Genomic DNA, 15,252 nt, shown 5'->3' on the forward strand with positions numbered 1-15,252 from the left:
AGTCCTCGTGCGGATCCGTGATCAACATCAGCTTCCCGCATGCCCCACAGGGCTTGAACCCTGATTTCCTCGATGACATGTCAAAAGGAAACAAGTTTCAACTCGAAACAAGTAACAGTAACAAAGTAACACACAAGCTACTTTTGATCCCAAGAAAAAAACGTAAGCGTCGACGACGCGGAAAAAAGGGAACAGATGTCATCACGCCGACGGGGTCCTTTTGTGGATTCAGTGATGTCAGCGGAGCCGCGCGCGACGCCGTGCTTCTATGACGTTGTCCACGTCGGCGTGACGAGCTAGGAAATAATTTTCCAAATGTTGCTGACGCAGGGGATATTCACAAGGTGAGGAATCCATTGGCAGATGTATCCATCAGAAACGTATTTACCAGCTGCTTATTTTTGTCACCCAAGGAACTGAAGTTCAACTTTATATTCCTTAACTCCTTTCCTAGTACTTACATTTGATTCAACAAATAAGAAATTTTCTCAACTCTACAAAACACTGAAATTGTTGGTTTACCCATTCCTTTGTCCCACATTCACTTGTACCAAATCTCTTGTAGATGTAATGGCAACCATTAAACCAACATTGTTGAACATTGATTGTACAACGGTGGGAAAGAGACAATGGGTGGCATAGTTTATTAAATCTGTATTTTCAAGCACTGTATTTAGTGTTCACAGCTGCGTACACTTGGCCTTCATTAGAGTAGAAGATTTTTCTACTTTGTTTTTGCAGATTTTAAGGCTATAGCTGTACATTTTGCTTTCTTGTTTTTATTACTCCTTTTGTCATACATCTACCGTAAATATATGCTTCCAAAATGTTTGATCTTTTGAACCTTCTAATAGGTGTTCATTCCACCTTAGAAGCCTTGTAGGGCTACATTCTCAATAAAGTAACAATAAAGTGAAAACACGTAGGGTGGTCTCTTTCAAGAAAATAATTAAATCATGCCTACCATGTAACAGAAAAATGAAACATAATCGCTTTAGAAGTTTTATAACACCACATAACATCAGGCACTACTTCATGTTTCCCCACAAAGGACAGCTATCCAGGTTTGTTTACCTTTACCACTTATCAAAGTTTTGTTAGAACCCACATTTTTATGTTTTCTCATTAATTTAAACATTGCCCCGCTATCAGGGCTTGCTACCAATTGGTGTCTTTGTTTGTATTTGCTGATGCCCTACAGGCTTAACTGGTTTCTAGCGCAACCTCTACCTCATGAGATAACAGGTTATCGTTGACCTGCTCTTTTACAGTGCACATTATCCATTAAGATGCCCATGAATGCGCCAAAAGTCACATGAAAGTACATCAAAAAAACATCACCAGCACCATAAGCGGTTTGCTCTCACTTACAGACGCTAAGAGTAGGCAAGCCTTTTCTACATTAGAAGCCATGATTCAGAGAGTGAAGCAGTGCAAAGGAAGCCTGACTACCCAGTACTGAAAATGCCTCTGGTCCATGAACCTCTAAGCTCCATCCATCTGTGACTCAGTGTCAATTTATGAATCTTACATGTTTTGCTGCATATCGCCGTTCTTCATACAGCACCTGTGACTTCACAGGACCGCACAGACAAATGCTGCTTGAGACAAAGGGCACCCTTTCGCTCCTGATATTACATCTCAAAAGGAGGAAAGCATGAGAGGGTTTTAATGGTCTTTGATCAATTTTATGCAGTGGGAATGTAGCTAACAACTAAAGAATGATGATCACACAAGACCTTGGGACTATCTCTTACAAGCTACAGAGTGGACCACTGTTACCACAAAAGAGGTCACTGAAACAAAGATCATAAAAGAGCTACAAGAGGACTTGTGCATCCAGTGACGGAGCTGAATGAATTTGACCCCCAAAGTCTTTTGACAAGAGCACAGCCTTATTTTAAGACTGGACAAGAATACAACTGCTGGGCTGAGTATTTCTGCAATGTGAGTGGTCTTCTTAACCTCTGAAGCTGGACCCAATTCAACCAGAAGAGACAAGCATTTTCGAAAGGCAGACCACAGTGTTCAAGGCAGAGGGTTCAGGCCAGTTGAGATTTGAGCAGGGACTATCATTTGGCAATGTTTCACATTATCTTCCATATGAACTGATCATAATGTAATTAAAATTGAGGCGAGAAGCAAATCTATTAGAACTAATTAATGTATAAATCTCTGTAACACGTCTTGAATAAACCTCATCTTAGCAGCAGGTCACAGGCTGTCGGGTGGGAAAATCAGATATGGGCCCTTATTCTTAATCTCCTAGATAATGTCAAACTATATAAAATAAGGCAGAGCAGGTATTCTTGAGGAACCAGACTTTAGTGATGTGCTTTATTACTAGTGTTACTGTTTTAGTAGGTTAGCAAAAACTGAAAGCAAATTGTTTTCACTCAACTGATCCAAAAACCATGTAATGCTATTGTTTTGATTTGCATTCGATGCCCATGAAATTTAGATTCTTACAAAAGGTTTAATACAGTGTACATACCTTGAAATCCTGCACAGACTTGCTCTGCAGCGTGGAGGACACATTCAGACAGACTGATTGAATTTTGCGGAAAAGGCCTGGTTTAGAGCCATGTTGGATAACTCCTTCAACCTTTAAGGCCATTTGCTGGTTACTCTGCACGGCTATGGGTTCTGAAGGATTTCGTGGTGATGGCGAGAGAGCGAGCTGAAGCATAAAATTGCAGATAGCATTAGCAATTATAAAACTGTAGCCTTGCTGTAGATGCAAAAACAAGATAAAAAGACCCAGAGTTCAGTTTGCCAATTTATTATGGGGAGATTTTCATAACTGTGACATTTAAATCAATGCATCCATCTAAAATAGCCAATAGGGGTCAGGTAACACACATCCCTAAAACAAATTTGAAAGCCTACAAGAGTTAAATACTTTTGGCCGAGTTGGATTAACTGCTTGCTTTGCTACACTGACAACAGATTCTTGGAAATATAACAATTACTTAGGAAAAAATGAAACATTGATGCATGGTATGCCTATTAAACTGGTTTTAAAAATCTGCTCACACACCATTCATTGTAGTAATGGTATTATGTTTCAGATCTGCTGCTCATTATTAAGTGTTTTGCAACTCAGGTGGGCACAACTTATAAACCATGTAAATCTACAAATCCTCCTGAAAATTATCGAATCAATCCTTTAAGTAGCCCAAGTGATCACACTACGTCCTTGCATGCTTATTCTTTTATTCTTTCCCCAGTCTTTCTACTTATAAAAAAATATTTTAATGCTGTTTTGAACCATACAATTAACCTGTTCTACATGAGCAATCATTTTGGCCGTTCGTTGTACTTTAAACATACTAGTTCACATATTAAATTAATAAAACAACACATGGCGGCTGTGTTCTGATGCCACTAATAATAATGTGCATGTGCAGATTCCTTCGGTGAAAGAGTGGACTGAAACAAACAAAACATTACTTTCATCACTAGCAGAAACACACGGACTTAACAATGAAAAATTACAATGAGTTGTTCCTATCAGGCGTAAGCTTCACCATTAACTTTAAACGGTTTGGAATTTAGACAGGCACCGTGTAAGCGTAAAAGAAGAGATGGGACATTTCAGCTGAGTGTAAGGGATGTTTGAGAATGTACATCTCATATTTTGTAATATGAACTACGAGACACCAGCCAAGAAGTTATCAGTGTATTCCTTTGGTCAGGGGTCTATTTATATGGTGAAAATGTAGGTGGGTAGCAACAGAGCGCCGAATATTAAGAAGAGAACGAGAAATGTTACAAGATTTTATACACTAATGGTGCTTCTACTTTTGCTTTTTATTGAGTACCAACATTAACACAGTACAACATTAGCCATTACGTTTACAATGGGAAAGCTATTAAATTACATTCAAGCAATCAAGATGTATAGTGGTTCTTAAAGCTGGATTTCAGTCGTTGTCTACGAAGCCTAGGCTAGTGTCCCATTTCCACTGCACATTAGTGCTCCCCGCTCGCAGGGTCCGAGGAAGAAAGATCAACAAAACAGAAAAGCGAAGAGAAAGGGGGGGAAAGAGAAGAGGGGGGTTATTCTTTGGCCTTCAGAGGGGCATGTTTGCAGGCTGCAAAGATATGCGCTACCTGTGCTCAAGTGGGTCCTATCCACCCCGCGCCTCCCTACTGGTCTACCTTGGCAGTCTCATTTTGGTCCAGGGAGTGAGAGCGAAGATAGCTCTGCAGTGGTTCCTAGATGTCCTGAGGGGGAGTCTGTGTAGGCATCAGCTCCCAATATTCGGACAATTGGTCATGGCAGAACGCTGCGTCCCTGAGCCAGTCAGTGACACACGGACTCTTGCGACGGCCCCAACACATGCTATTCTCCGCTTGGCCAACAATAAAAGCATAAAAAGTCCCTGATTGTCGCCGGCACTGTGCGCACATATCCAAGCAACGCTATCAGGAGGGAGCGCACAAAGTTGTGCTCTAACATCGCCTCCAGCCCCCTCAAATGCGATTCCCCAGTATCGTGCAATATCCGGGCAAGACCAGGCCAGGTGCAAGAACGTCGCATATTGAGCCCGGCACTGCACACATCTCGCATCCTCACTCAAACCAGGTGTGTGCAACCATTCAGGGGTCCTCTGTAGTCTGTGTATGAACTTTAAGTGTATTAGCCTCAGCCGGTAATTAGGGAACAACTTCCTTGCTTGCACGCAGCAATATGCCCATTTATTTTCCTGTATGGGGATTCCCTGTATCCCCTCCCACTCGCGTCGTGCTTGAGTGACACGGTCAGGTGCAGTGCTCTACATGCCTGAGTATAGCAGAGTAATCCGTTTACGCGGTGATGGGTTGCCTAGAAAGTCTTCTAAAACTTGGAACGTTGTGGGCACTATCGGGAACGAGGTGACAAGACCATGAAGCGCCGCTTAGAGCTGGTAATAGGTCATCAGCCTGTCTAGCTTGAATCCAGTGGCACAGTGAGCAAGGGACCTATGTCTGGGCATACCCTTCCCACTTAGGGCAACTATAGTAACACAAAACTTTGAAACAGGTCCCAGTACCAAGCACATGAAAAAGTGATTTTATATGAAAAACTGTGCAAACATAACAAATTAAAGATGTAAAATAACAATATAACATTCAATACTCCCCTATTCTGTTCTTGGGTATGTGCACTACACAGCTATATATCAACTCAGTGGGATTGCTGTTTTGGACTTTTCCAAAATGTCGTGCAACTGGGTAGCTGCGATCGTTGTTTGTGATTGCTCTGATGTGTTGTAAGATGTACACTTGTATAGGTAGACGCCCGTCTCTCTACTGTACACCCTTAGGGTGCTACCAGGCCTAGTAATGAATGTTTTATTGTTATTTTTCATCTTTTATTTGTTTTGTTTGCCCACAAGATCACCTTTTCATGTGCTTGAAAGAGCATCTCTTTAACTTTAATAGGACCCACTTGAGATGTGTAGGATTCTGATATTGTGGCTCCCTTTTTCTGGTGGTCCAGGATACACAGGGCGTTATCCTCTGTTGTTGTTTATTATTATGAGTTTATATAGCGCAACAGCTACCCCCAACGGGGGTGTCCCGGCGCTGTAACAGACGGCAGAAGAAGGTCCAGCAGAGGTCTAAAGGCTGGTGAAGAGCCAGGTCTTCAAAGCACGTCGGAAAACGGCTTCTGACTCAATCGTACGAAGAGAGAGAGGCAGGCCATTCCACACTTTAGCGGTAATCACTGCAAAGGCTCTACCATCCATTCTAGAAAGTTGGAAGTGGGGGGATGTCAGAAGACAAAGGTGATTAAATCTAAGGTTCAGACTATGTTGAGAGTGTTTAAGGCGAGCTTGAAGGTAGGTGGGGCCACGTCCTTGGAAAGCTTGAAAACTCAGAATAAGTGCCTTGAACTGGATGTGCTTGATCACTGGAAGCCAATGGGGCTTCTTAAGGTGGGGGTGATCGAATGGCTATAAGGGATTTTACATATCAATCCGGATGCCGCGTTTTGGACGATCTGCAGGCATCTGATTAGGAAGGCTGGTGCTGCAAGGAAACGACTATTAGCATAGTCATGATGGGAAGAGATTAAGGCATGTATGATGGTCTTACGTGACTCCAGGTGAAGGAAGTGCAGGAATTTGCGGAGCATATGAAGTTTACCTAAGCAGGAAGAGGATACCTGACTAATATGAGATTTACAGGACAGGTTGCAGTCACACCAAAAGCCTTGGTTCCTTGCCGTGTCCACTGGCTTGGGAGGAGGATTCAATTCAGAAGGCCACCAGAGCATCGGGGGAGGGGGGCAGATTTGATTTAAAAAACAGGTCCTCTGTTTTATCCAAGTTGAGCTTCAGAGTGTTGAGTGACATCCAAGAAGAGATACTACACAGGCATTGTCTGAAATATGTGAATGTAGCTTCCGAGTGATCTTCAAAGGAAAACACCAATTCTTTTCTTCCTATCCAACAAACCCAACCGCGCCAGACATAATTTTCGAGAAGGCATGGAAGCTGTCGCAAAATGGATGAAAAACAGCTGCCTTCAACTGAACACCAACACTACAGAAGTACTCATCATGGGCCCACACCCCGACACCTGGTGGCCCCCCGCCCTCGGAAGTCCGCCCACCTGCCAAGACACTGCCACATCTCCCAACACCTGCCCACACTCCACTGGCTCCCCATCGAAGCTAGAATCACCTTCAAGATGATCACCCACGCTCACAAGGCCCTCCACGACACCAGACCAGCATACCTGAATAGCCAACTCAAATTCCACGCACCCCCAAAGGACCCTACGATCAGCCCAGCTCTCCTACGCTGTGGTCCCCCGCACTCAGCGCCTTGAGACCCTCACAGGTGAGTAGTAGCGCTTAACAAACGTGTGATTGAATGATGTCGTCGGCATACGAGAATACTCTCACCCCGTGAGATTCAACCAACTTCGTGAGGGGGGAAAGGTAGGCGCTACAAAAGAGAGGGCTAAGTGCTGAGCCCTGGGGGACCCCGCAACTCAGTGGTTTCTCATCAGACCAAAGGGTAGAGGGTTACTTGTTGAGTCCGGCGGCAAAGGTAAGACAGAGTTCAGGACAGGGGAATGCCCTGGATCCCAAGGTTGGAAAGTCTCTCAAGAAGGATGGATTGAGAGCATGTGTCAAATGCAGGGGACAGGCTTAAAAGCACCAGCATGGCTGCATTGCCTGCATCCACAGATTTCCGGATGGTCTTAGTAACCTCTAGCAGGGCGGTCTCGGTACTATAACCGGATTAAAACCCGGACTGGGAATTGTGAAAGCGATGTCGGGATTCCAAATAGCTAGAGAGTTGTTCCTCGACTAATTTTTCCAGGATTTTAGCTGGTGTGAGGAGAAGGGAGATGGGGGAAGATAGTCTTTATAGACCGCAGGGTCTGCATCAGATTTTTTCAAGATAGGCACTAGAAGAGCCTGTTTCCAGGTAGTGGGAAAAATGCCAGTGGACAGAGAAGAGTTCCAGATCGAAATTAAAGGAGGATTAATGAGAGGAGCCAAGATGCTAAGGAACTGAGGGATCCTTAGGGGAGCCGAATTTGCAAGCTAGTAACTTCTGAAGTGAGGAGTCAGAAGAGATGGGAAGGAAAGAGGTCATAGCATCACAGTTAACCACTGTGATATCCGGGACAGGGGAGCGAGGGGGCAGAGTAAACATAGAATATATGTCCAGAATTTTGTCATGGAAAAAAGTCAGATAGCCCATTACATGAGTCTTGAGAGTGGGAAACTGCACTCAAGATGGCAGATGGCTTGGTGAAATCTTTGACAATTTAAAAAATTATTTTTGGTGAGTTAACGGCAGTGTGAATTTTGTTCATGAAATACTCCCTCATCGTGGAACGTTTCAGTTTGTGGAAAATTTTTAGAGCGGCTTTGTAAACTGATTAAGCCGTGAGATCATAAGATGATCTCCAACTGCGCTCCAGTTTCTTGCAGCGACTTTTCTCGGCACGAAGCTCAAGGGTAAACTACAGAGCTGAACAATTTTGTCTTAAAGATTTGTTAAGTTTAAGGAGGGCAAATATATCAAGGTTGTGTATATATTTTGCCTCCGTGAATCAAAACAGGCAGAGAACGGCACCTTTTATTATTATGAAAGGTGGAATAATAATGGCGCTCATTGACATGAACAAGGTTGTAAATGGACAATCGAAACGCGTTGACTTTCTCTCTTTCCTGAAATAAGCACCTTTGGGATCCACAAATTGGAGTGCCTTTCTCTGCTTGTTGTGATTCACGGAGGTAGAATATATACACAACCTTGATATATATGTGACCAAGACGTGTTATCTTTCGTGGTGCCGCATATACATGTCTTGCTCGATATCCCTACCAGTGTGGCTAGATTTCTTCCTTGTTCTGAAGGGAGAGTAATTGTGTATATATCTATACCTATTTATATATATGTTTGTATTCCATAGAACAGACTAAAGCGGTTATCTAATCTTGCATACACCATGGTATTCAAAATCAAAACTATATACATAAACTGTAGGAAGATCAGACTTTAAAGAAGGGGAAAATAAAAAAATGCATACAAGATTACTCTTATTTGGAGAACTAAAAAGACATTGCTACCTTCATAATCACTCTATTACTTTTAGTCAGTACTCTCTTTCCCATCATTAACCTGTGGGGGACAACCTAGCAGCAGCACCTGAAACTGCTTATACAGCTATTTAAACACAGAGCTTTTTTCACTAGTACCACATACATGTACTTATCCAATAAGTAGTATGCTGTGTTGCTGCATAGATGCACGTCCTTACATGTACCACTTTCAAATAGGAACTGATTGCTGTGAGATTTCTGACGGACGGCTAAGGGGTGGGTGGGAGGATGCTGACAATGGAAAAGAGGTAATATCTTAATCCATCTTTCATATCCTGACTTTTTACCATACCCAACCGGTTGCTTAATTCCATAGCAACTGGGAATGACTAAAAGTATGATAAAGAAAGCAGCATTTGACACTTTAGATCCAGTCATAAGGGGAAGGAATGTGGTGTTTTGAAATAATTTTAAAGTAGAGCATTGTTAAACACATCACACTTTTTTTTTTGGTTAAAACACTAATGAATTCAAAACGGATATCCGACTGGCTGGCTGTTTTGGCAGGAATCTGGACAAATGGTACTCAAACAGAGAGCTGGGGCTATGTGATGTTATGTGGAGAAAGGCAAAGCCCTTTCAAACATGACCACAGTTTTCAATGCAAATGTTTTAACAGGGTTTTGACAAGCGCTCCCACATATGTTACTGCACTGAAATGCAGAAATGGCCATCAATGACAGAGTTAACTATCATTGGCAAAAAGGCATTCTATAACTGTTAGGCAGGGCTCGAGTCGGGGTACCACGCGGGTGGACGGCATCCCCCCACTTATTTTACCGGGGGCAGTGGGGGGGACGCCGTCCCCAATGCCAAACAGCTGGAGAGAGAAAGAAATGCTTTTCAGTTCTTAATTAAAGAAGACGATTTCCCAGGAAAACCACTTTACTCGTCTACTCGCTCCACTTGACTGTTCGGATGCCCTCTTTGAACATATTTAGCAGGACATAGGCAGGTTGCAGAGGCGCCGCGAGGGAGGCTGCGTGTGGTACAAACGAGCCAATCCGAAGCAAATATTTTTCTGAACTCGGAGGGGGAAAAGAGAGTGTTAGAGTGAAGGGAGCTGTTTGTAAACAGACACTGACGCGCTGATGACACACTCGGCTCGGATAGCCTGGCTTATCAGGGTTCATTGGCTGCGACAGTAGTATTTATAATGAGCGGGCAATTTCCTGTAAATCAATGAACCTTACTCCAGGCGGTGGTTGTTCAACAACAAACCCCGGCCCTAGGAATAAAGGACAGTCTAATTATTTTTTATGTTTGTATTTGTGAGCACATGGTTTAAAATTTTAATTGAATTTCAACACGCTGCTCGATTTGCAGGAGATACAGAGTACATCCTACGTGTGTGGTGGAAGTAACATATCCGGAAGTGTCAATCAACATTGTGTGTTTGCTTTGAACTCCTCCTTGACGTACCATTTGGATTCAGGGCTGTTTGATGTAACCTGGATTTGTGGCACTAATGGGCACTTTTTCCTGAATAAAAAATCCAAACCTGATGGTGCAAGCCACCTTTCATGACGTCACTTCCGGCCGTGACGTCACTTCCGGTGACAGCGTCCCCCCACTTATTTTTTTAAGACTTGTGCCCTGCTGTTAGGGATTGCTAAACTATTAATATAATGAAAACAAGCATGCACTCTACCTACCTTTATGCTTGTAGACTGTAGTTTCTGGAAAAAGTACCTTTGAAAGGAGAGGGGTACTTTCAGCAAACTGATGACTGCATTGCATAAGCAGGCAGTATGCTGCAAGATAAAAAAAAAGGGGGGTGGTTTCAGAGGGGACAAATTAAAAAGGCATAATTGAAGGTGGTTAAATTAACAAAATACAATTACAATCTGTGTTCTATAAGTCAATTCCCACCACATATTGTGCCTTCCTCTAAAAATGGTAAAAGAAAAGAGAAATCACTTTTTGTGATCTGTTTTCACAGAAAAGTGTCAATACACTAATTCTGAACATTCAGTTTAAGTGACTAATTGTAAAATTATCAATCATGTTAGCGACCAACAGCATGCTAGAAAATGTACAGGATTGTTCATGCTCCTAAAGAGCTTCTTAAACAGTGTTCACACCACAATTAATTCAGGTTTGAAAAATGAATGTATGATAATTACTTTCCCCCACGGCACTGCTATAACAGGAGGGGCTGTAGATGCTAGCACAGGACTTGAACCCCGCAAATAAGGGAACATTTTGCCATTGTGCTCACACAGTATTACAGACACAGATGATACGACAAAAATATTTGTCAGGTGGCACTCGGATTATGTACGGTATAAAAGGTGACACAGTCAGTGTGCCCTAAAATAGTGCCCTATGGGAGGGCGCCCGAGGTATTATCAGGGATCACATGCCTCCCTGTGCAGGTGCATGTAGCCACTCACTACACACCTGCCTGTGGGAGGTTCTCCGCCAATTTTTCAAACGGACGGCCAATACATCTACAATGAAAATGGAGCCATTGTTTCGAACTGCATCTCCGTCTTTCACAAGAGTGCTCTCCTTAGTGCAGGTGCAAACCATCAGAGTTTGTACCTTCAGCGCATTCTTTAGTGTAATCGGGTGCACTATACGGGGTGCGTATAAATATGGATGCAGTGTGGCCCATACCAACAGAGTGCACCAGATGTATAATTTTGGCATACATCATATTTACAAGTAGCACTCCTATTTAGGGAGTAAATCCAAATGAATACCAAATGCGGAGATGACTGCCCTCAAGATCAAGAAACAGAACTCAGAAAGTTAGACAGGGGCTTTTCAGTCCAATTCCACTTGCGGACAACAAAAAACATTGAAGTACTTAGGACAGTAAAGGATAGCGCAGGTGGCTATTTTTCTTATTACTAACTTTAACTTACCATATATGAAACAGGGGGATACTTCCTACTAAGGAGTTCCACTTCCTCCAGCACATGATTAAATATGGACATCATCCTTCTTTCATATTCACTCTCAGCTTGTGTTGCTCCACTGAAATTGTATTCCTGAAAACTAGAGAAACAAGAACAATGTTTATCACTGCGAAAAAACTAAATCATTAATACATTGGATAGCTTTTTTTCCTAGCGTTGTAAGGTTTTAGTGAAAAAAGAATATATATATTTTTTTTTAAAACGCATTACATTATCTTAGACTTCTCAAAGTAAGCCTCTGTTTCTTTAAGTTTCTAATTTATTTTAAAACTTAAGAATTGTGGCACTGAATACCTTACAAAGACGGAAAATACTATTCCAGTTATCTTTTTTGATCAATACCTTTTTGACGTTTTATGATGTATCACTGTAATATAATTAACAATATCAAAAACTAAATGAGCGTTAAGTCCAATGGCCGAAATGCAAGTGATTTTACTGTACTGACACTTTGGTAGAATACCAAACACTAAGCGAGGATCTGATTGTCAGAGGGACTCTGCAAAAAGACTCTGTGAGGATTGTGGTTCATTATATGGTATGGTTGTGCGACCTTACCGTGTAATACACTCATAGAACTATCTTGGGTCCAGTCAAATAGTCTGTAAAACCTCTCATTCAACCCTGAATAGCTGTGGCTTCCTGCAGCAAGGCTTTAACAAAGGAACTAGCGCAAAGCATTTAGAAGCACCAAACAACGAAATAAGGAAGCCACACAACACAAAAGAATTCCAACACCAATTTAAAAAAAGTAATTATATTTTTATTCATTTTTAGACACCAAGATGAGCAAAACTCACCGGAGGATTTTAGAGATACAGAAGTAAAACGTAAATCTCAGCTTTTTAGTCCACGCATTGGTAACCTTAAAGTTCACAAACTTCTGTAAAGTTTTAAAGAATTGTCTTTGGCTAATCTGGCCCAAGTTCAGTGACCAATTCTGACAGGGAGAAGGTCGGGGGGGGGGCAATAAGGAGTATCTGGACAGTTACCAGGTCACCAATGCAGTCCCAAGTCCAGTTACACATGACAACGGAAGTCTTCCTGGGGTTATCCCTTGGTTTACCGGTAAGGTGGGACGACTTTGAACACAGTGGACTGAGTCCTTCGGAGTCCTCTGTGAGCCTCTAGAGATCCAGCTGCGACTGGGCTACTGATCTCCGCACACAGCAGGTCCAGGGATATCATTTGGTAAGTGTTCGTGACAGTCTCTGGAGACCAATCCATACTCTGATGACTCCTCAGAGTCTGGCTGACAAGGGTGCAACTTTTGAACCCGGAGTGGTGGTCTTATTGACAGCATGTCGACGGTCAGTGGCGATTCCTTGTGAGTGGCTACTGACAACCAGAAAGGGCTACTTCAGCTTTTGTGGCCCTCAGGCCCGGACTGGCCGTTGTAGGCACCGGGCAATCCCCCGGTTGGCCGCATGGGTGGGGGCCGGTTTTGGGCCCCAGGGGGCCGTTTTTGTTACAGGGCCGTTTTTGCAGCATAGCTGCAAAAACGTCCCTGTAACAAAATCGGCCGAAAACCGTCCCTTGCAAAGAGTGCGGTCGCACCCCCAGGGTAGGGGGGGGGGGGCGGCTGAGCACTTTGCCAGGGCCGATTTCGGTTCCCAGTCCGGCCCTGGTGGCCCTGGTGCTGGAACAGGGGGTCAACAGACTGACCCTTGGAGTCGGGGTGGGGGTCAGCAGGGCAATACTTCGGTCCTTTCTCCAGTCCAGATGAAATCTGAGGCTTATGGGTGCCATAGGTGCGTTATCTATGCCCAGAAAGTGCACTGGGTTGATGCAGTCACTAGCTAATGGACTACCAGGATGTATCCCACCCTGTGATGACTTTTGGCTACGTGTGCATTTAAAAATTCCAGAGTGCACTTTTCTGTCCAACTCTTTCTTGGATGTTAGGAGCTTGGTAGCCCACCCTTAATGTGTGGCAACCTGTGAGCTACACGCCCAATGGAAAACCGGTTTGTCCAGTGGCATCTCCTCTCTGTTTGCGCCGTGAGCCTATCTACCTGAACAAAGGGGCAGCCCCACATAACTGTGATCGCCATTTGACCATCAAAGGAGTCTTCTCCTTTGAAGCTCACCTTTTGGACCAACACCCGGTTTGGCTTCCTACGAGGGGGAGGTACACCTCCCTCAATAGCATGCCTTTATAGTCCCATGAGGGCAGAATGCTTACTGGTGCAGTGCCGGCTTCAATGTGGCAGAAATCGCATTGAATTTGGTGCTGGAATCAAAGTTGGGCTGGTCACTGGGCCCGGGGTTGAGCAGCACACAGCAGCAGGGTCAAGAGACACAGGTAGCATCAATGATCCATCCGCCATCTGTAATCCGATTGGATGCCTCATCGGATCAGTGGGGTCTGAATATTCTCCAGAGGGGCCAACAAGGGTATCGAATATTCAGAACATGGCTTATTTGAAACACTCTCTATGTTGTGACATCACCAACAGATTGGAAACTTGCTGTACATCGGAAAAAGTTTGGAGAATTGGTTTCTCAGTAGTTCACGGAGACAGACAGGCACATTGACGCCCACTGGACTTCTCTGGTCAGAGGGGCTGAATGAGGAAGAATCCAGCTCAGTTTTCTTGGGTTTCTTTTTGGACTTTGACTTACCTGAAGAGTCTGAATGCAAGGAAGATCTTTCCAAGTAAAGGCTTTGGGAGTGGAACCGGGTCTGTGCCTTCAATCACAACCGGAAGAGGGACTTGCATGGCTTCCTTCAGTGCTCAAGGACAGATCGACTTGCGGTTCATCTGGGCATAGTCCCTACAAGCTTTGGAGTTATGCGATAATCCGAAAGACAAAAGACAGACCTTGTGGGGATCTGTCAAGTGCATCTGTTTGTGAAAGTGCCTAAAAGGCTTAAATGCCGTGGTTTTAAGAAGAGACATGTTTCCTTGCACACTGTGAAAAAATCAGCAGGACAACATTTTAGAGTGAGTTCTGGATCCCTGTCTACAGACGCCGAAAGAAAGGAACTGACATCAGCGAACAGGTGGGGGGCCTTGCAAGTGTCTGATGTCACTTTGGGATGGGACAAACCTGATGTGGAGCCACACAACGGCACTTGCTGGCTCACTAGAGCGATGCTATGAAAAAGCTCCAGATCCAGTCTGGCACCTGTGGGTATTCACAAGGGGAGGAATCTACGATCAGAAATGTCCATCAGAATGTAAATTCTGCAGCACATTCCCTGGCAGAATTATTTTCATCCGAAGGCCTGAGCTGCCTTTGTAGTCAGAATCATGCTAGATAAAACTGTTAATAAATAAGTCCAATGCAAGGTATGAGAGTCCATGAGATACTGAGCAGAATTCCCCTGCAAAGACAGAGCTATAATTGTACAAGGCACAATTTTTTAGGTCGAGCGTCAGCGAAGCACCTATTGTGTTCACTTTCGGGGGAATCTGAGACAGCGTTAGGGCACGAGCCTCTGCTGTCTCAGATTTGTCCTCGAGGGAGCGCACGGCGCCGTGCACATCCCCTGCCACCCAGCCTCTCTCAATCACACACAGCCACACTCACGCATGCGCACACATACACCCACGCAGGCACAATGCATCGGGACACACAGACACACATATACACACGCACAGCTAACAGACACACAGCCACACATATACATACACAAGCACAGCTACACACGCGCGCACACACACAGTTACACCCACACACGCGCCCCCCCCTCACAGG

The 15,252-nt window shown here is 43.9% G+C and overlaps 1 protein-coding gene across 2 annotated transcripts in view; it reads right to left on the reverse strand.

Annotated features, from left to right (window-relative positions):
• Positions 1 to 15,252, reverse strand: part of INTS7 (integrator complex subunit 7) — a 303,638-nt gene that overhangs the window by 59,695 nt on the left and 228,691 nt on the right. For both annotated transcript variants that reach the window (XM_078649744.1, XM_078649742.1), the window contains exons 17-19: positions 11,494 to 11,626; positions 10,276 to 10,374; positions 2,495 to 2,680 (exon numbers count right to left, since the gene is read on the reverse strand). In XM_078649744.1, coding sequence (XP_078505870.1) covers positions 2,495 to 2,680; positions 10,276 to 10,374; positions 11,494 to 11,626 — 418 coding nt within the window. The remainder of the gene's footprint in view (positions 1 to 2,494; positions 2,681 to 10,275; positions 10,375 to 11,493; positions 11,627 to 15,252) is intronic.

Source organism: Lissotriton helveticus, chromosome 6 (assembly GCF_964261635.1).
Source record: "Lissotriton helveticus chromosome 6, aLisHel1.1, whole genome shotgun sequence".
In the NCBI taxonomy this organism is placed as follows: Eukaryota; Metazoa; Chordata; class Amphibia; order Caudata; family Salamandridae; genus Lissotriton; species Lissotriton helveticus.